The following is a 21,941-nucleotide window of genomic DNA, read 5'->3' as shown; positions in this document are numbered from 1 at the left end:
ACGGCCAAAGCCTCCCACGAGACCAGAGGAAATTTAGCAAATTATAAATTCCCAAACCGCTCCTGCCGGGAATCGAACCCGGAACCTCCAACACAATACCAAAGCGCTCACCTCTGTGCCATGTAGTGTGACACATTTTTTTTAACTTACATTCAATGATGTAACAAATTGTTATATATAGTTATGTTGGCAGATATAAAATAAATAAATAAATAAATAAGCCATTTAATCTTGGCAAATATAACAGGCCAAAATGCAAACATGTTTTTTTTGTATTAAAAAGAAAAAAATACAGTGTGTATACAATATATGTGTGTACTTATGTATACGCGTTAGAAGTTATACTTCTTTGGCGTAACAAGATAAAAATCTTATCAAAAAATTTATCTTTCCTTATTCTTTTGTAGAAAAAACGACACTAACAATACAAAAAAGGCATTGTTTGAATTATTGAGAGTCAACTGTCAAACCCTTTTTAGAAAAACTGAAATGTTCGCTATAGCTAACTTCATGGTGTCGGTTTTTGGTGACGGTGTGCGCGCGCATCGTAAAAAATTACTCTTGCCATTTTTCCCTAACGCACCTAAATACTTTTTTTATTAATTATTTATTTATTTAACTCTTTATTTGTACACCACAATGAAGTTAGGAAAATAAAAAAAACAATAGAAATACAAAGACGGAAGTAGAATACAAAACGCGGCCTTATCGCTTAGTAGCGATCTCTGCCAGGCAACCTTTGGATTAGGACAAGATGAGAGAGAGCGGACAGGTGGTGTAAAATTATTATAAACGTACATTCAAATAGCTAATTACAAATACATAAACAAAATTGCACAAATAAGAAAAATATAATAAATAAATATAAAATAATAAACTAATATATAATCAATCATACATAAATAGTTATGAACATATAGATAATAAAAATTATTTTGGTCATTATCGTTTACTACGATATAACTTAAAAAAAAATAGTGAACTTTACAGTCCCTTTCTATGCATCTGTCATAGAAAATTTTCTTTCTATCCTACTGATACAAACCTCGCAATAGTCTCGACAACTCTCCGAAACGGTATTTTAGTAGTGAACGTGTGTCCGTGGTAGATGACAGGATTTCCATCGTCACCGTCCCAGCAGTCCAGCTCCACGCACCGACAGCCTGTCAACAACACCTGGAAATAATAAAATTGGTTAGATGATGGTCGAAAATCGGAAATGGTAGTGTTTCTAGCTGGTTAGGGTCTGGAGAGGATTCCTGTTGGATGGAGCACCAATTCGGCGTAACATGCTCGCTCGTAGATTTGCTCGGTGCTCCTAGGATATTGAAATAACACTGTTTAAAGTTAAGTTTTTATACTTCACAGAACTTGTGGATCAGCTAAGATCGTTTAAAACCTTCAGAGTCCAGTAAAACGAAGCGTTTAGCATTTTGTTAGAAAAGGCGAGGTGTTGTCAGACCAGTGTAGGTAGTTGTGCAGTTTATGTATCTAGGTCAGATGCTGTCAGGATCCTTGGGCGACGATGTGGATATAGAATGGGAGCGGAGGTCGCTGGCCGCTAGCTTATAGTTTGTTTTTAACAATTGCTCTAACCAGGTTGCTTCTTAAATATTCCCAAATGACAATGTGAGATGGTGATAACAAAAAGAACACCCGGCTAAGTTTGTTGTGGGCTTCTTCTTAGACCAGGGCGCGATCGGAACCCTCGTAGCTTTAGTTTAAAGTTTACGATTGTAGTTATCGCCATCACTACTCACTGCTATGTACACATTTTGTATATAATAACGCATCAAAAGTGCCATCTATGTGCCTATTTGAATAAAGAAATATATATGTGACTTTAGTTTTAGTTTTTATACTTCGCAGTTGTGGATCAGCTAAGATCGATTCACGAACACCTTCAGAGTCCAGTAAAACGAAGCACTTTGCATTTTGTTAAAAAAAGGCGAGGCGTTGTAGTGTGTCGGGCATGTTTGCCGATGCCGGAGTCCCAGACATCTACGCTGTGCTTCGTAAAAGAATCGCGAGTTTTTGGGAAACCGTTCAAAATTCTAATAATTTATATTAATATCATTAGAATCGTCGCTCAGTCGCTGACAAAGTATTTTTTAAACATTGGCAAAAAGTGCTCCAGATTCAAAACCTGAAATAGTATAAAATAGTTGAATTCTAACTTAATTGAATTTATTCTAATTTTTTCATTTTTAGTTTTTTATTTCAAATTAATTATTGTTTTTTTTTATTTTATTTTTTTATTGTTGGGTCTACCTGGACAAGGCTGGCGAGAGAGAGAAACAGATGGAAAAGGATGGAGGAGGCCTATGCCCAAAAATGGGCATTCCAATTGACGTAGAATACCTAACATTGACATTAAATACCTAACATTGACATACAACGATTTTATAAATGACAAAGAAAAATAACAAAAATAATTAAGATTAAATTTAAGATAGCAAATGATTGTAAAATTTTTGACATACACAAACTAACTAAAATTACAATGAATAAATGTATGAATTACTATGTACGACTAAAAATTGTTATTGACTTAAAGTTGGAAATAAAGGCTTTATTATTATTTTTTTTTTTTTTTTTTTTTATATCTGAGTGTCATTTATATTCATTTTATGTTAATCTCTTAATTTTGTATATGAGTCCCCGACCTAAAATGAAACAATTAAATTTTTTTTATTTCATACCATTAAACTTATTAAGACTTCCACGCTATATGCTTTACCGTTTTATTTAACGTCTGTTAACTTTTTTTTCTTTTGTAATAATTGACTGGCCAAGCAGATGGTAAAAGTAAAACCATCGCCTATAAACCGGGCGACGCTAAGTCATGCTAGGAACACGTTCTGCATCGTGCCAACCATTTTTTTTTTTTTGGCGTAGTGGAAAAGCTTTATTGCTACCTCCGACCCTTGGGTAGGACGGAGGTTATGTGGGACTCCCCCCTCTAAAGGGGTATACCCAGAAACCAAACTAAAAACCCCCACGGCATGTCCCTCTTGTTGGCTTTGTTAGACGCCCGGGGAAACCGTCGTATAACCAGTGGAGGGCACTTCATACATGCACAAAAGCACTGCCTACCCTAAAATTGATATATAACTCGTTTAATGCAATTTTCCTGCTGTATGCATACTCTGGTAAAAAAGCCAGTGCACGCCACTGCGTATACCTCCCGGACCTGTGTCCTTGAACCTCAAGTGTAAGGTTTAGCCACAGGTGCCTGTGTACACCTCAGTATTCGGACCGTAATACAGCATTACAACAGAGCTGCTCGAGGTAAAAATATATATACTAAAAAAAAAAATATATATATACTTTGACAATACACACATCGCAATCTAGCCCCAAAGTAAGCGTAGCTTGTGTTATGGGTACTAAGATAGCTGAATATAATACACATAAATACTTATAACATACATATAAACACCCAGACACTGAAAAAAAATCATGCTCATCACACAAACATTTTCCAGTTGTGGGAATCGAACCCACGGCCTAGGACTCGGAAAGCAGGGTCGCTGCCCACTGCGCAAGTCGGCCGTCAAAAATAAACATGGCGGTATTAACTTCCCCGGACGGGCTCGGTCGCAAAAAGCTTTACTAGGTACCACTAAAACTGCAAATGTTACTGGATCAAGCTGCTTGCACGAGTTACCTATCCCTTCGCTTTTTCGAGCCCTAGGGTTCAAACTCTTCCTGGCAGAGCCCGATTCCGAGGGTCGCCAACAAGCCCGCGTTACGCTGTTAAAACGCAGCTACACACAATCCGAAAAAAATGAGTTATGTACTGATGTAAGATAAATGCACATACTATATTCAGACCGGAACACTTTGCAACAAAGCTGCTTGGGGAGATTTAATAAGATTTGCTAAATCCAGCCGCAATCCTGAGATGAGTCCAAAAATCTCGAAATCTCAGGACAAATCCTAAGATATGGTAACCCTAGACGGGGGTAATATTGGCGTTACTTTTAGTGCCTTAAAATATTGCACATAAAGACGCAGCTGCTAACTTTCACGCAAGTGGAGCAGTTGGATTATACTGTTACTGATTATATTTAATTTAGCCCCCCCAGTTATATTTTACCCTTTGGCCAGAATCTTGAAGTACATTTGCCTTACGTTTGTATTCTCTTTGTATTTTTTACGATGGTGACCATGATCAATATTTTGTGATGTTCAATTTAGTGCGAACATTTTACATGTTTTCTGAGAATAATACAAAACCAATGCAATAATTAAGCTTTAGTATAATCATTTAAAAGTGAACTCATTGCTCTAGCTTTTTTTTCAAATAATATTAGCTTTTGATTTATATTAATCGATACCTTATATCGATTTACGATATAAGTCTTGAAGTTACAAAAAAGTTTTATAGCTAGGTTCCACACCAAGGTAGGTAGGGAAAAGCGGTAAATATATAAATAAAGGGATTTTGTAGGCGAACTACAGGAGGCAGGAGGCCTTGCTGGTTGCACCTAGTTTTGAATAGCCGTTTGTCAGTGGAAATTAAGCTTAAAGTGGCTGTAATGAGAAAATGAACAGTACGTGATAGCTTGTGTTGTCGGCGCATGATCAAAAGTATTGATTATTTCTCTCATTTACTCGAACTCGTCTGGAGTCTGAATACAGTCTGTACCTACTGTCTTCTATTTCACCTGTCTGCATTTCCACATCGCGTTTACAAAATCGACTTGGATTGTCGTTATAAATCTTGTAGCCTGTCCGTATATAATCTGCCTGTGACTGTCATATATCATTGAGGTTGTTCGTCTGTGTCTGTGGCCGTGTCATTGTGATTTCTGGTGATTTCTGTTTTGAAAACAGAAGCCAGAAGTTTTCGCCGCCGGTTTTAGTGAAATTATTCAAGATTTCTTCAAATATAGAAGACAGTATGAAGGAAACTACTGGAGATGTGGATACAAGGAATGTGGTTAAGACTAGGGAGCTGCTTTATCGAATGATGATAAGGTAACCAATGTACATACTTTTGTTTTTGATGTTTTCGTTATTAATACTTGGTGTTTTAATTATAAATCTCGTAAATAGGGTGAAACTATAAAAGTTACCACAATTTTATTAACTGTAGTCATATTGTTTTGAAATTGGAATATTTACGCAAGATATTTGTTCTTAACTAAAGTTTTGTATAGGTTATGTTCTTACATTCAATTTGCGAACTAAATACAAATAAAATAAACGTTTTATTTACAAAATATCGTTGTGTATTTACGTAAAACCATGATTTTAAGTCGCCCAATACGATTAAAGTGTTCTAATTTGTATATATTTAGTAACAATTAACGGAGCCCACCTAATAGTCAGTAGAAATAAATAGAGCAATACTTCGCAGGCCTTGCAAGGAATACAACCTGCAACTTCCTGTGTGTAGGATGTGTTAGACCTCATGTGCCTGTATTAGTCAAGTTAAGAATTTTTTATACAAATAGGCCCATAGATGGCACTTATGATGCATACATAACATGAGAAATGTGTACATGGTAGTGAGATGTCAAAGTCAAAGTCAAAAATATCTTTATTCAAGTAGGCCCATAGGTGGCACTTTTGATGCGTACATAAGAATTACACGGTAGTGAGATGATGGCGAAAATCACATTCGTAAACCTAAAACTAAAGCTACGAGGGTTCCAAACGCGTCCTGGTCTAAGAAGAAGCCCACAACAAACTTAGCCGGGTGTTTTTTTTTTTTGTTATCACCATCTATCAATGTCATTTTAAATTATTAGAAGAGCAACCTGGTTAGAGCAATAATTTATTTACATAGTCCTTTATACTATAATAGGACTTTTCTATAAGCTTACGTTTAATACAAACTTTGAACTTTTTAAGAGACATCTCCAAGATGTCAATTGGTAGTTTATTGTAAAATTGTATGCAATTTCCTTTAAACGAATTATGTATTTTATGTAACCTAGTATATTGCACTGTAAGTTTTTTCTTACTTCTAATGTTTAAATTATTGCAGTCAGATTTTTTCTAAATTTAGAAATTATTTTATGAACGTACAATAAATTTTCAAATATGTACTGACTATACACTGTCATTATTGGCATGATGGCAATAACCATAGTAGTAAATGTAAAACTAGAAGAAGCCCACAATAAACTTATCTGGGTGTTCTTTTTTGTTATAACCATCTCACATTGACAATTAAAATTATTAGAAGAGCAACCTTTAAAAATATTCATCAGTTATCTTAGTATCCATAACACAAGCTACGCTTACTTTAGGGCTAGATGTCAATGTGTGTATTGTTGTAGTATATTTATTTATTTAATCTTCTTTCTCGAGTCTTTTTTATTGATTTCAGTCTTTTATACTATTATAGGATTTTACAATTAGGTTATGCTTAATACAAACTTAAAGCTTTTTAAGAGACATCTCTAAGATTACATACAATAGGTAGTTTATTACAAAATTAAATGTAATTTCATTCCCATTTTTCTTAAATTTTGTAATATTTTTATGGGATTTATTATTTTATTATATTAATAAAGAATTTCGGAAGCGGTGATAGCCCAGTGGGTAGCACTTCAACTTCACTTTAGGGATGCAGAGTTTGAATCCCAGCATGCACCTCTAACTTTAGGTTCTTCTTCTTTCTCTGGGCTTGTCTCCGTACTTGGCCGGCCGGAACTTTCCGTTGTACGTAGAGCCACTGGGAGGGCTCCCTGCTGGTTCACTCCAGCCAGTTGAGCTCACTCCAGAAGCTTAGCAGGCCGCCCAGGTCGCCAAGTGTAACTTTAGGTTATTTGCGTTTTAATTACATAATTGTCAATTGCTTTGACATCCATCCATCTTACCAAAGTATGTGACTTTTCCATTTATTATTGTGATCGACAATTTTTCGCATATTTTCGTGTATATCGAATATTCTAATGCATTTAACACAAATATGGCGTCACAATCCCGGCCTCATCAATTTTATAAATGTGCTCGGTTTTCACTCGGTCCTAAGATAAATATGACCATTGGAAAGAAGCAGGCGTTCCTTTGCAAGAACTTCTTGATATTTTATGAAAACTTAGCTTAATTCGCTTACTCCGCGAAGCAGGAAAATCTGTATGGTTCAATTTCAGGTTTCGCTCCGACACCGGAGCATACACAACTACCGGACCATACGCTTACTTTGGGGCTAGATAGCGATGTGTGTATTGTCGTAGTATATTTATTTATATATTATTTATTCGAAGGTTTTATACAAATCCAAGGTAAGCGTAGCTTGTGTTATGGGTACTAGGATGACTGATGAATAATTTTATGAATAAAATACATAAATACTTATAAAATACAGATAAACACCCAGACACCAGAACAATGTTCTGCTTCACCAAAGCCTGCATGAGGAAACCTGCATCCCTGAGATTTCTATATTCTGAAAGGCTTGTGGAGTCGTCCAATGGGCCAGCTTAGTGGATTACAGCCTTAATACCTTCTCATTGTGGTAGGAGATCCCTGCCCTGTAGTTGGCCGTGCTTTTTAATTACTAAATTATCACTTGCATCTATGGTGCAGGAAAACAATGTGAGGAAACCTGCATCCCTGAGATTTCTATATTGTTCTCAAACGCTTGTGGAGTCCACTAACTGGGCCAGTGTGGTTTTCTATGGCCTTAACCCCTTGTCATTGCGGTAGGAGCCCCATGCCCTGTCGTGCTGATATGATGATGATGGTGAATAAAGAGTTTAAAGCTATTTTAATAACTATCCCTGTCAACTGCAGTTAAAATATTGTGGGTTTGATCCCCAGGTTGAGCCAACTAATAGGATTGGGTTATTCTAACAAGAAATTCTTACTATAGGCTTTAAATTATAATTGACAAGGTTGCCTGGAAGCCAGCCCCTCCGCTTTCATCTCACACTAGATAGAAAAAAGATTGTTAAATTGTAAAACAATGTTGGAAAAAAGCAATTTATGAGTTTCTTGCCGGCTTCCTCTCGGTAGAATCTGCCTTCCGAACCGGTGTTACAGTCACTACAAGCAGACATGCTTGAATTTTCAAAAGAGCTTATATTACTACTACTACCTACTTGAAATAAATGAATTTTGAATTAATTTTTAATATTTCAGCCAGCTGTACTACGATGGATTCCAGCCGATAGCTGCAACTTTATCTGCAGCCGTTCATGCTGACCCACCGTGCCCACCGAGCGACAGGTAATAAATAACTTTTGTGTATATCATTATTTGTACAAGTGTTTCTTGAACAAGTGTCGCTCTGGGAGAATTTAAGAGAAAATGTGACTGCAATAATTTGAACATTAGAAGCAAAAATAAACTTGATAAAATGTATCCTATATTACTTCTAACACTTCCAAGTTCTCAAGAAACTTTGTACACATATTGTGTACAAAGTACACATATTGTGTACAAAGAAACTTTGTACACATATTGTGTACAAAGTTTCATGAGGATCGGTTTAGTAGTTTTTGCGTGAAAGCTTTACAAACAAACTTACAATATATATAATATTAGTAGGGAAGGGATTATTTCAGTGCTCTGAGAGTTGATGAAGCTGTGGGAGAAGATAAATTTTTATCCTTTCCCGGGGATGCAATTGTCTCCAGCTCATGCTAGAAGCTGTAGTGGGTCTGTAATGGGTTGATAGTGTGACAATTAAACTTTTAGGCTTCTGAACCTAATGATGGTGGGCCTACAACACGAGCCGGATAGGAAGGACCGACTAGCTGCATCGAGTGGGGCTGAGCATCTACTTGGGACCACTGGTTTTGGTATGTATTCATTTACTATTTCCTTGGTTCTTATTTATCCCTTGACTGCAATCGCACCTGGTGGTAAGTTATGATGCAGTTAAAGATGGCAGCGGGCTAACCTGTTAGGGAGTATGGTAGTCATACCCCAATCGGTTTCTACGCGACTAAAGCAGTATCTTCCAGATAACCCTAGGGAAAGTAATTCACTGTAGTAAAGGGGTAGGAAATTATAAACTTGGGGCGTAATGGTAATCATGGGGATGAGTGGGAATTTTGGGGCATAATGGTAATCATGGGGCACAGTCGGAATTTTGGGGCAAAATGTGTTTTCTTAATAAATACCCGGTAATTTTGCCAACATATCAGGATTTATTAGACAGAATAAGGCGTTACTTTGCGGAATTCCATGTTATATTATTAAAATTAATCTTAATTCGCTATACTCCGCGAAAAGCAAGAAAATCTGTACGTTGTGATTTATAATTTCTTCGATCCTTATCCTCCACTCCAATAATACTTACTGCTGACTTAACAATTATTCATTGTATAGTCAACATCTCCTGAGGATACTCCGGTTTCGGAGCGAAACGTGCGTAGAGGGTACATTGCCGAAGATCAGTTCGGTGTGGAGTATAAGGATTGGAGAGATTATAAATTACACCATAGTACAGATACTCCTGCTTTTCGCGGGACATAGCAAATTAAGCTTAATTTTAATAATATCAGGATTTACGTAAACCTTTAGATCTGGAGTTCGAAATGGACGCATCGTCGCTCGCCCCGGAACCGGCCACGTATGAAACTGCGTACGTGACGTCACACAAGATGTCATGTCGTGCTGGAGCTTTCAGCTCTTGCGGGCAACTCGTTGCCACTGGTAGTGTCGACGCTAGTATTAAGGTATAATTGTTACAGTAAATTTATAAACTGGGTAAATAATTAAACTTTAGATAACTATAAATTCATATTTGCCAGATATTTTATTTAATTGATTAGGATTTTTACAAATACGATAATAATTATTATTTAATTTATAGATAGTTTTCAAGAAACAATTGAAATTATATTTGATTAACAACCAATGTTAATGACATTGAGTTGGTGGGTATTTCGATATAAATACGGCTGCATTATCGATACACTCCAGTCCTACATGGACTCGAACGATGCAGAGATACATCCCGGTGTCTTAGTCGTTTATCTTAATAGATGAAGAAGAAATATTTCATTGCACGCAATATATAAAGGAAAAGAGACAGTTAGTTTCTATTTTGCACAGTAACAGACGAATAGAATGTAACCTTTTGCAGTGGATTTTTTTGAAATGTTTTTGTTTTTGTCTTTTTAATGATGGCCGGCGCAGTGGGCGGCTATCTGAGTCCAAGCCGCGGGTTTGATTATAATATACTACCACGACAGAAATATACTACGACAATACACATGACGGCCGATTGGCGCAGTTTGATCAGAAAGATCAGAAAGCAGGGTCACTGCCCTGCTTTCTGAGTCCAAGGCCGTGGGTTCTATTCCCAATACTGGAAAACGTTTGTGTGATGAGCATGAATGTTTTTGAAAATAAATAAATAAATAAATATACTACGATAATACACACATCGCCATGTAGCCCCAAAGTAAGCGTAGCTTGTTTTATGGGTTATATGGATAGCTGTTGAATATTTTTATGAATGTAATACACATAAATACTTATAAAACACATATAAACACCCGGTCACTGAAAAACAATCATGTTCATCACACAAACATTTTCCAGTTGTCGGATTCGAACCCATGGCCTAGGACTCAGAAAGTAGTGACACTGCCCACTGCGCCAGTCGGCCGTCGTATTATATTATAAAGTCATATCTTTATTTATATTTCTTGTGTGCGCGTGTATGTCACTGAACTCCTCCGTCGCCTCCGCTAGTCCTCCGGAGTCTGGATCCTCCGGACTCCGCCGTCTAGGCTGGACCGATTTTAATCAGTTTTTTTGTATATGTTTGGGTGGGTTAATAATATATATACTCATGATTGCCTGCGATAGGCCTACATGAATAAAGAATTTTTTGAATTTGTGTACAAAAGTTTCCTAATAGTAGAAACTTCATACTAGAAATAAATATTGTTCAGATATTGGATGTGGAACGTATGTTGGCAAAATCAGCACCGGAAGAAGTGGATCCCGGGAGAGAACAGCAGGGACATCCGGTCATTAGGACCCTGTGAGTATTCTATAATGGAATGTTTCTTCTGTCCTTGCATTTCTACGCTTAACTACCTAACTTTGATTTGACTGTCAGCTGAAATGTCGATTGTTATTCATTACTATTGTTTTTCAGACTGTGGCCGTCGTTTATCACTAGTTGAGTAAAAACGAGTTTTTTTTTCAGTAACCTGTCACTAAAAAAAAATACTTGTACCTCCTTTACAAATTTTATTATTATTAAACTCTTTATTTGTATACCACAACATTAACATATACAAAATATAATAAAAACAGAAACATATAGAGAGAAGTAGAATACAAAAGGCAGCCTTATCGCTTAATAGCGATCTCTGCCAGGCAACCTTTGAATTAGGAAAATCTTTTACACATGAAAAAAAAAATATGTCAATTCAATTTGTATTTATACTTTACATTTTACTGACACTATAATATCGTAGTAAATAAATAGGAATATTTTAAGTTAAAATTCCACTTTTTTTTTATTCCACTTTTTTTTTTTTAATTACTTTGATGTATTTATTAATAAAATATAATTTTTATTAATACAAATATTGAAAAAAAATATAAAAAAATAGTAAAAATATTGACTGGGAGTTTTTCTCTTCTAATCATATCTAGATATGATCATACCGACGAAATAACCGCCCTAGACTTCCACCCGCGGGAACAGATACTAGTGTCCGCCTCCCGAGATTGCTGCATCAAACTATTCGACATCACGAAGGCATCCGCAAAGAAGGCGTATAAATCTATAACGGTAAGTTATATTTATTGTTATTTATTTATGCCTGAAGATATTTGTAAAGACTGAAATTTTGTTTATATTTAAATATGTAGTATGAAAATAAAAAAAATATTAAGTTTTCTTAACAAATATGCATTGTAAAGTCAACATCTCCCGAGGATGCTCCGGTTTCGGAGCGAAACGTGCGTTGAGGGTACATTGCCGAAGATCTGTTCGGTGTGGAGTATAAGGATTGAAGAAATTGTAAATTACACCATACAGATTTTCCTGCTGTTCGCGGAGTATAGCAAATTAAGCTTAATTTTCATAATATACTATGGAATTCCGCAAAGTAACGCCCGTTTCTATCCAATATTAATATATGTGCTTATTAATTTTTTATAGTAGCGGTGATAGCCCAGTGGGCGGGACTTCGAGTTCGAATCCCAAACTTTTGAAAGTGATGTGCGTTTTAACCAATTAAAATATCACTTGCTTCAACGGTGAAGGAAAACATCGTGAGGAAACCTGCAAGCCTTAGAGTTCTCCATAAAGTTCTCAAAGGTGTGTGGAGTCCACCAATCCGCACTGGGCCAGGATTATTTATTATTAATTTATATACAGTGGCGTGCACTTAATACATGCACAAAAGCACTGCCTACCCTAAAATTGATATAAAACTCGTATAAGAGAAGAATTTTAGCCGTTTTACCCAATTTTCCTGCTGCATGCACACTAGGCTGATTAAAAAAATGCAAATTTTTTTGTAAGTTCAACTTTGACCTCGAATAACTTTTGAAGGAGTGTGACTATCGAAAACTTTGTAAGGACCTTTTTTGTAGAGCGTTAAATTTCCTATAAAAACATGCTTTGGCCCGCTAATTCAATGAGCCGTTGCAGAAATACGAAATTGCAAAATTTAAAAAAGAAATTGCCTGTGTTATTTGAACGGGAAATTGAAATTCCCGATGCGCGACCTCTTAATAATAATATTAAGGGCTCTGCTTTTTACAGGTGTCTTTTCACACCTTCTAGAAAGTTTTTATGTGAGGATTTTGAAAGAAAACATTAGCCGTTTTTTTTTAATCAGCCTAATGCATACCCTGGTGAGAAACCCAGTGCACGCCGCTTTACATATATATAAAAACAAGGTTTACTATGATCCACAAATAATTGAATAGATGAAGGTAAAAAGTCCTACTTTGGCCATGGTGTGGGTGAGTATCTGACTACTCACCCCCACCATACCTACCCCACCACCACCAATAACCAGTTACAACTGTATTTAGGATATCACATATTCTACCTCGGACTAGTTGCATGAACAGTATTCATACTATAAATACTGTAATGTAATGTACTGATAAAGTTCACTGTTAAAAAACATATATAACACACAACTTAATATGAAAACATGATTAAATAGTAGGTCTATAAACTCAATAAACACAAAACTTAACAAACTAATATTAAAACAAGAAACTTCACTGCGGGTGGTGGACTACGGCCTTAACCTTTTCTCATTGTGGGAGGAGACCCGTACCCTGTATTGGGCCGGTAGTGAGTTTATGATGACGTATTTCCTGTAGGACGCGGAGCAAGTTCTATGCGTGTCTTTCCACCCGCTTGGAGACCACGTCATAGCGTCCACCACGCACCCGGTTATCAGGCTGTATGACGTCACCACGAGCCAGTGCTTCGTGTGCCCCATACCCTCGCACCACCACAAGAAGCAGGTCAACTCGATCAGGTACGTCATTCTTGACAATCATTATCATTCTATTGTTAAAATGAACCCTATTACCATGACATTAAAGCCCGTTTTCACATAACCTAGGTATCTCCTTAATCGGATGCCTAGTAATAAAGTCAAAGTCAAATATTTCTTCATTCAAATAGGCACATAGATGGCACTTTTGATGCGTTATTATATGCATGTGTACATAGCAGTGAGTAGTGATGGCGATAACTACAATCGTAAACTTAAAACTAAAGCTACGAGGGTTCCAATCGCGCCCTGCTCTAAGAAGAAGCCCACAACAAACTTAGCCGGGTGTAAATATAGGTGATTCCTAGAGAATAATACGTTTCACGGACTCTTATACTATATTGGTGCATTTTGCAGCGACCAGGGGCGTGCACTTCATACATACACAAAAGCTTTGCCTACCCTTATTATTTTTTAAACCACATAAATGCGAGGGATTTTTTCCATTTTATGCCATCTTTCTTCTTTATGTCAAGAACCCCGTGCACGCCACTGGCAGCGACCCTGCTTTCTGAGTCCAAGGCCGAATGGGTTCGATTCTCACAACTGGAAAATGTTTGTGTGATGAGCATGATTCTTTTATTGCCTTGGTCGTCGATAGTAAACACGGGCACTAGTTTCCAACCAAATAGCAAGTACTACGTGGGTAAAGGAAAACTGAAATTATTGTTCACAGGCTTTAGAGTTACATTATGTACTGTATCTGAGACTTAGCTGTGAAACTGAAAACCTAATAGTTTTTGAGTAAACCACTGCCATAGTTTTTACTTAGAATTAATTCAGATACAGCCCTAACATCACGCACAAAATTGAAATCATGTGACTCCCATCACTTTATGAGTTACGCGTTGCATAGCGTCGCTACTATGCGCGTGTCGGTCTTTTATCTTCAATAGGGTCACTTATGATAAAACATTAAGAATGTTTTGAATTAGTTTGTATGGAAATATAAATATGCTTCTTTTGATTTAAAATTTTTTACAGGGTGATTCCTTATGAAATATAGCTATGCATCGCATAGCGTCGCTACTATGCGCGTGACGGTCTTTTATCTTCAATAGGGTTGTCACTTATGATAAAACACTAAGAATGTTTTGAATTAGTTTGTATGGAAATATAAATATGCTTCTTTTGATTTAAAATTTTTTACAGGGTGATTCCTTATGAAATATAGCTATGCATCGCATAGCGTCGCTACTATGCGCGTGACGGTCTTTTATCTTCAATAGGGTTGTCACTTATGATAAAACACTAAGAATGTTTTGAATTAGTTTGTATGGAAATATAAATATGCTTCTTTTGATTTAAATTTTTTTACAGGGTGATTCCTTATGAAATATAGCTATGCATCCTTCAGCATTTTTACGTAATTGCTTTACACGTTGTACATGCGCTTTCTTGACGTCATTTTATTGAACAGGTTCTCGCCGAACGGTAAGTATTTCGCTAGCGGCAGTGCGGACGGGTCGATCAAGCTCTGGGACACAGTGTCCAACCGGTGTTTCAACACTTTTATCAACGCGCACGAAGGTGCGGAAGTTTGCTCTGTCGCCTTCACGCGAAACAGCAAGGTAAATCCTCTACATCTCACTTCATATCCTTTTAAGAACCATTTATTATGTTTTTTCTCCATGTATGTACTGTGTTATAAATGTGTAAAAAGCAAAATGTTAAACTGGCCTTTTGATTTTTAATTTCATTCCAACTCACCCCACGAATATTCTAATTTCAATATAAAATTTACAAAATTTAGTTAAGTGTCCCAATTTGCCCCAAGATTTTTAATTTTATTATAATATTTTGTGAATCATATGTACCTTCTATTTTAATGAATACTTTATTTTTATTTTATCCCAATTCACCCCACGAAAATTGCAGTTTCAATATAAAAAGTACAGAATATAGTAATGTCCCAACTTGCCCCAAGATTTTTAATTTTAATACAATTTATATATTTTGGGAATTATATGTACCTTCTACATTATGATTGTCTTTAATAATTACTTTATTTTTATTTATATTTTATCTCAACTTACCCCACCAATATTTTAGTTTGAATATAAAATGTACAACACATAGTTGTGTCCCGACTTGCCCCAAGATTTGAATTTTATGTATCTTCTATTATATGGTTTTCTTTTATAAAATGTTTATTATTATTTGTATTTAATCCCAATTTGCCCCATATTTCAGTATCTCTTAACTTCTGGGATGGACTCATCGATCAAGCTTTGGGAACTAGCTAGCAGCAGATGTCTTATACAATACACTGGTGCTGGAACCACGGGTAAGATTACAGAAGCACATAAGCTACCTTCATTTAATTACAAATTAAATGAAGGTAGCTTATGTGTCCACTACAAGCTATTGAATGCAATCTCACCTGGTGTTAAGTGACGATGCAGTCTAAGATGTTAGCGGGCTAACTTGTAAGAGAATTGGTTCTTATTTTAAGCCCATACAGTTTCTTCGGCTGGCGGGCACGTCTTAGTCGTCGAAGTATCCCACCAGAACAGACTAAACATCATATCAACCCATTACCGGCCCACTACAGGGCCCGAGTCTACACCCACAATGAGAAGGGGTTAAGGCCGTAGTCCACCACGCTGGTCCAATGCGGTTTGGTGGACTCCACACACTTTTGAGAACGTTACCGAGACCTCTCAGGGCATGCAGGTTTCCTCACGATGTTTTCCTTCACAGTTTAAGCAAGTGATATTTTAATAACTTAAAACGCACATAACTTTAGATGTTTTAGTCTAATAACCCACTGGGTTATTAGACTAAACAAAATCATGAAATTAAAAGTTTCCCATATGTCCTCTGGGGGAATTCGGCACCTCTCACTTGTAATACCATATCCAAATAATTAAAGCAGCTTAGTCTCTAGAGGTATATAGTTTTGAGAGATCTCTCAAAACTATATACCTCTCTTATTACACACAGTCCCAAACTGGATTTATTAAAAACTAAAACCTATCATAAAGACGTATATAAAAGAAAAAATATTAATTATATTTCATTTATCATCTAGGTAAACAAGATAACATTGCGCAAGCAATTTTCAACCACACTGAAGACTACATAATGTTCCCCGATGAAGCTACCACGTCTCTGTGTACATGGCATTCGCGTAGCGCGAGCCGGTGTCAGCTGATGTCGTTGGGGCACAATGGGGCAGTCAGGTAATCATATAAAAATATTTTTTTAAATAAAAATATAGCTCATATGGCGATGGAAAGAGCTATTAATGCTCTATTTTTATATAAACATCAATTGGCAATGGAAAGCGTAATGCTTGGAGTTTTTTTGTGTGATCGAATCAGAAACGAGATCCATTATCATAAATGTCGCTAACTGTCGACTAATTTATTCTCAACTAGCTTCTGCCCGCGATTTCCTCTGCGTGGACTTCTAAATTGGGTCTTAAGCTTCGCTCGTTAACAATTATAATCCTACCACGGGAACTATTTGAGAGATCGGTATAGAAAATACATGTCCTTTTCCATAGTGTAGGTGACATGCATACCAAATTTCAAAGCTCTCTGCATGCTTAGCTCGTAAACAATTTTCCCTCAGCAACTTCTCAAGGAATCGGGATAAAAGGTAGTCTATGTTCTTTTCTATGTCAAAGGCTACATGCTACCAAATTTCATCCAAATTCTCTCAGCCGTTTGTGTTTGATTGAGTAACAAACATCCATACTTTCACATTTATAATATTAGTGGGATTTAGGAGATAAGAAGAATAAACTGAGTTAATAATATAGGTCATTGAGTTATGAAGCTAAAAGTAATGGGTGAATCACATAGCTTGGCGAACCGATGGATTGGGTCCCAAATGGTGACACCACGCCGGAAAACGCAGTTGTGGCAGACCTCTCTAGGTGAAAAGGAAACAACGAGTGGGTCGCGAGGAGCTTAAGATTTTGAAAATAATTCCTTTCAAACTACCTATGGCCAGCCGTGGACGTCCATGGGTTAATCGGTAGATGTTAGAAGTATGAGCCTATGAGACTTTATTACTCATGCCGTTGGAACACAATGGGGCATTTAGGTAATCATGTAAAAAAGGTACTAATGTCCAGTTGTGAACGTCCATGTCTAGATCGGTATATGTTAAAAGTATGATCCGATGAGAATTTTTTACTCGTGCCGTTGGAACACAATGGGGCATTTAGGTAATCATCTAAAAAAAAGTACTAATGTCCAGTTGTGAACGTCCATGTCTAGATCGGTAGATGTTAAAAGTATGAGCCTATGAGACTTTATTACTCATGCCGTTGGAACACAATGGGGCATTTAGGTAATCATGTAAAAAAAAGTACTAATGTCCAGTTGTGAACGTCCATGTCTAGATCGGTAGATGTTAAAAGTATGAGCCTATGAGACTTTATTACTCATGCCGTTGGAACACAATGGGGCATTTAGGTAATCATGTAAAAAAGTACTAATGTCCATCCGTGAACGTCCATGTCTAGATCGGTAGATCTTAAAAGTATGAGCCTATGAGACTTTATTACTCATGCCGTTGGAACACAATGGGGCATTGAGGTAATCATGTAAAAAAAAGTACTAATGTCCATCTGTGAATGTAAATGTCTAGATCGGTAGATGTTAAATCATTATCAAGTTATTAGTCAATTTACATTGTTTTAATTGTTGAAGTAGGTGAAAAAAACTTATTCTATTGTAATTGTTCAAAAATCTGTCGACATGCCACAATGGTCTAGTTAGGTAATCAAAAATTAAAACTTTTGAAAATATGCATTTGCAAAGTGCACGCACTTTAATCGTTGGGGCAGTCAAATTCAAATTCAAAATTCATTTATTTCGAGAAGCCGAGTAGCCAGACTGACTTAAGCACTTTGAAACGTCAAGTCTGTCTGTTTGTAGACACTACCACCGGTTCGGAAGGCAGATTCCACTGAGTAAAGCCAACAAGAAACTAAGCAGATTAAATGCAGTGTGGGATAGGTTCTTTAGTTCTATACTATATTTTTTGGTCGTGGATATTTTAACCGTTTTTTGTGGTTACAGACACATTGTCCATTCGGGCACGGCGCCAGCTTTTCTCACGTGCAGCGACGATTACCGCGCAAGATTTTGGTACAGACGAAATACCCATTAAATAAAGAATAACATCAAGCGATTAAAGTTCCCGAAATTAATTACTTAAAATTAAAATAACAAATTATATGTGGGGGATATCAGATTTTATTATGAAAATTAAGCCTAATTCGCTATACTCCGCGAAAAGCTGGAGAATCTGTATGGTGCAATTTATAATTTCTTCAATCTTTTTCTCGTTTCGCTCCGAAACCAGAGCATCCTAAGGAGATGTTGACTTTACAATGAATAATTCTTAACAATTATTCATTGTGAAGCCAGCGGAGCAAATTAATCATAATTATCATAATATATCATGGAATTCCGCAAAGTAACGCCTGCTTATATCCGATATTTGGCGAATGTTTTAGTACGATGGCAATTCTATATATAGCACAAACGACATGTTTGCAAGTTTTCTTGTAGCAGCGAAATTACCAGCAATGTATCCAATGACTTTCAAAAAGATTTTCACCCGTTCTCCAAACCGTGCGTGAATTTACCGTGATTACTTTCGACAATGTTGCTCAAAATCTCAACAGATTTCGATATTTTTTTGTAACTTTAAAACGTGTACTGTCTTCTTTTACTAATTTAATTTTTAAAAAACCAAGGAGATGGAGAATGATACTCATTTTCAATTAAAATCCAATGTTAAGCTTTCTTGAAGTTGTGGCTTATTATCTTCGTCAAAACAAAAACGATTTCAATAAATACAACGTGTAATAGAATTACGAAATAATATTGAAGAATGCATAAGTATATTTCATAAGGAATCGCCCTGTAAAAATATTAAATCAAAAGAAGCATATTTATTTTTCCATACAAACGAATTAAAAACATTCTAAGTGTTAACTTATGACAACCCTATTGAAGATAAAAGACCGACCTACGCGACGCGTGAATAAAGTGACAGGAGTCACATAATTTTAATTTTGCATCAGATGTTTGGGCTGTTTTTTTTTATTTTATTATCGATATGCCAGCGCTTGACGACAATCATGCCCGTTAGAAAGCAATGATGAGGTCTAGGTTGGAGCACGCTTGCCTAGAAAAAGCCTATTCACTCTACCCTTGAACGTACTGAAATTATACGTGGCAGGAAACACAGTTGCCGGGAGGGCGTTCCACATCTTAGCGGCACGTATCAGAAACGTGAATAAAAAACGTTTCGTGCGTGTTGATGGAATATCAACCACATAAGGATGCCACCGCTCACGGTGTCTCGCTGTTCTGTGGTAGAACGGGGAAGGAGGAACAGGATTGTGAAGTTCCTGAGCACACTCACCGTAAGCATATCCGGTAAAAAACCGATAAGCAGGCAACATTGCGTCGGTGCTGGAGACTGTAGTTTCGATTGTTAAGTTAACGATTTGTCGCCTATAATTCTCCTGGCCCGACGATCCACCGAATCTGAAGCTTCAAGCTGGTACTTGGCAGAGCCACCCCACAGGTGACTGCAGTACTCCATGCTTGTTCGCACTTGAGATGCTGTATGCTGTATCTGATTTATTTTAGTAAAAACTATGGCAGTGGTTTACTCAAAACTATTAAATAGGCTTTCGATTTCACAGATAAGTCTCAGAGACAGTTAATAATGTACCTATAAAGCCTGTGAAGTATTATTTCGGTTTCATTTAAACGTTGTGTATTCTTTAACATTTGAAATAGGGCTCTCCCTATGCCCATATTATTTATTAAATGTCTAATGGAGATCTATAAAGGGAAAACTCTCAATAATAAACGAACACTAGGTATTCTCCCGCTATTTGTGTTATAGTTTCGTTAACAATACTTTCACTCGCACATTTATTGAGCCTAATAATTTAAGTAATTAAAATCTAAACACGTTTTGTGATTAAGTAAATAATTTTAAACTTTTGTATGTACTAAGTGTCGTATATTTTAATGTGTGTCTGTTGTGAGTTTAGGTTTATTGCCCCGTGGGGCAAATACGTAATACATTTGATTCCCCTTGGAGCATCGCCAGAATAGTGAATTGCCCCATGGGGCGTTTCCGTAATTTAATGTGATGCCTCGTGGGGTATTTTGGGAATACGATTTTCTACATTGTACTTTTGTGACTGAATAAATGTATATTGATGTACTTCATCGTCCTTTATTTTCGTATTACACTCTCTATCTTAAGGATGGTTCAAAACTTACAGATTAGAAGTTACCGACTTATTAAGTCAGTGAGAAAGTTAGCTTACGGTCAATAAATTATTTATTATAACATAAAGTGAGTATAATAAAATGTTTTATTTCAGTTTATATATAATATAACAGCCTATAATAATGGTATTTATAAAGAAAACCAATGGAAAAAGTTCCAATGAGATTCTACATCCACGTGCGCCGATATGATGTAACTCGACATATGTAAAATGTACTTAAGTACTGCAAAATTTTAAATACGTAGTGGCTTTATGACTATAAAATTGAATAGATATCTCTAAAAATATATATCATACCTGGCTGTACAGCTCGACGGATGATTCGCCCTTAAGTTGGTGTCCCGTGAGGTAGGTGTTGTGACTGCTCGCGATGTAATACTGGCTCAGCGGACCCGACATCTCCCGGGACAACTCCTTGGCTGACACATCCTCGTCCGGGTGCATTGGCTTGCTGGAAAACACTATGAGTCAGATTGACAACACCAATTAGCGCTGCGAACTAAATCAGAGGTTCTGAGCTCGATTCCCGGAAGGGGCAATTGGGTAATTATTAATTTCTGAATTGGGGCAATTTGGATTTTTTATTTCAGAATTGGGGCAATTTGGTAATTTATTATTTCAGAATTGGGGCAATTTGGAAATTTATAATATTATCGGAATTTTCTTTTGGCTACAGCCGTGGCTAGTTCCCACCTTATGGGCAAAAACGTGCTGCCATGTGCTTTTTAACGTTTTATAACAAATTACCAGATGAAATCTAGTTCAACATTAACTAGACTATGAGATGGTGATAACAAAAAAAAAACCTGGCTAAGTTTATTGTGGGCTCGCACACTGTGCTCGCGCACTCGCGGTACACTGTGTCTGTGACATTAGTGTACCATGTTAAATGTACGAACTCTTCACAAGTGCCTGTGATAAGGTCTACATAATAAAACATTTTTGAATTTGAACGTTTCGACTAACATGATGTTTTCAATTAAAAAAAAAAATACAGCATAGACTCACCCCACGAAATTGTTAGCCCTCCGCTGTTCCGGCACAAACGCGTAGTTGTCTTTGTCGGTGAGAAATCTCACGAAGCCCTCGAACGAGAGGCAGTTCTCACCCCTCAACGTCGAGTCCGGCTCATGCCTCTGCGGAGGAAATTATAGGTACCTAGGTATTCTTACTACTCCAAAATGAGATTG

At 36.7% G+C, this 21,941-nt stretch overlaps 2 protein-coding genes across 2 annotated transcripts in view; one reads left to right on the top strand and one right to left on the bottom strand.

Moving 5' to 3' along the window:
- Positions 1-21,941, bottom strand: part of LOC120635171 (1-phosphatidylinositol 4,5-bisphosphate phosphodiesterase epsilon-1-like) — a 176,125-nt gene that overhangs the window by 31,899 nt on the left and 122,285 nt on the right. The window contains exons 20-22 of the mRNA XM_039906104.1: positions 21,760-21,887; positions 21,049-21,202; positions 1,046-1,176 (exon numbers count right to left, since the gene is read on the bottom strand). Of these exons, the coding sequence (XP_039762038.1) occupies positions 1,046-1,176; positions 21,049-21,202; positions 21,760-21,887 (413 nt within the window). The remainder of the gene's footprint in view (positions 1-1,045; positions 1,177-21,048; positions 21,203-21,759; positions 21,888-21,941) is intronic.
- Positions 4,910-18,664, top strand: LOC120635226 (cleavage stimulation factor subunit 1). Its single transcript, XM_039906180.1, has 11 exons — positions 4,910-4,986; positions 8,107-8,193; positions 8,665-8,768; positions 9,496-9,650; positions 10,878-10,969; positions 11,593-11,731; positions 13,288-13,448; positions 14,887-15,037; positions 15,660-15,753; positions 16,501-16,651; positions 18,506-18,664. The coding sequence occupies exons 1-11, from the start codon at positions 4,910-4,912 to the stop codon at positions 18,594-18,596; spliced, it is 1,302 nt and encodes a 433-aa protein (XP_039762114.1). The 3' UTR covers positions 18,597-18,664.

This window comes from Pararge aegeria, chromosome 26 (assembly GCF_905163445.1).
Source record: "Pararge aegeria chromosome 26, ilParAegt1.1, whole genome shotgun sequence".
Taxonomy (NCBI): domain Eukaryota; kingdom Metazoa; phylum Arthropoda; class Insecta; order Lepidoptera; family Nymphalidae; genus Pararge; species Pararge aegeria.
This window is presented reverse-complemented; position numbering and strand designations above follow the sequence as displayed.

Coding starts and splice junctions, on each gene's coding strand:
- LOC120635226 (XM_039906180.1), top strand. CDS start 4,910: ATGAAGGAAACTACTGGAGATGTGGATACAAGGAATGTGGTTAAGACT. Junction 8,769..9,495: donor ACTTGGGACCACTGGTTTTG/GTATGTATTCAT, acceptor GTAAACCTTTAG/ATCTGGAGTTCGAAATGGAC. Junction 9,651..10,877: donor GTGTCGACGCTAGTATTAAG/GTATAATTGTTA, acceptor AATATTGTTCAG/ATATTGGATGTGGAACGTAT.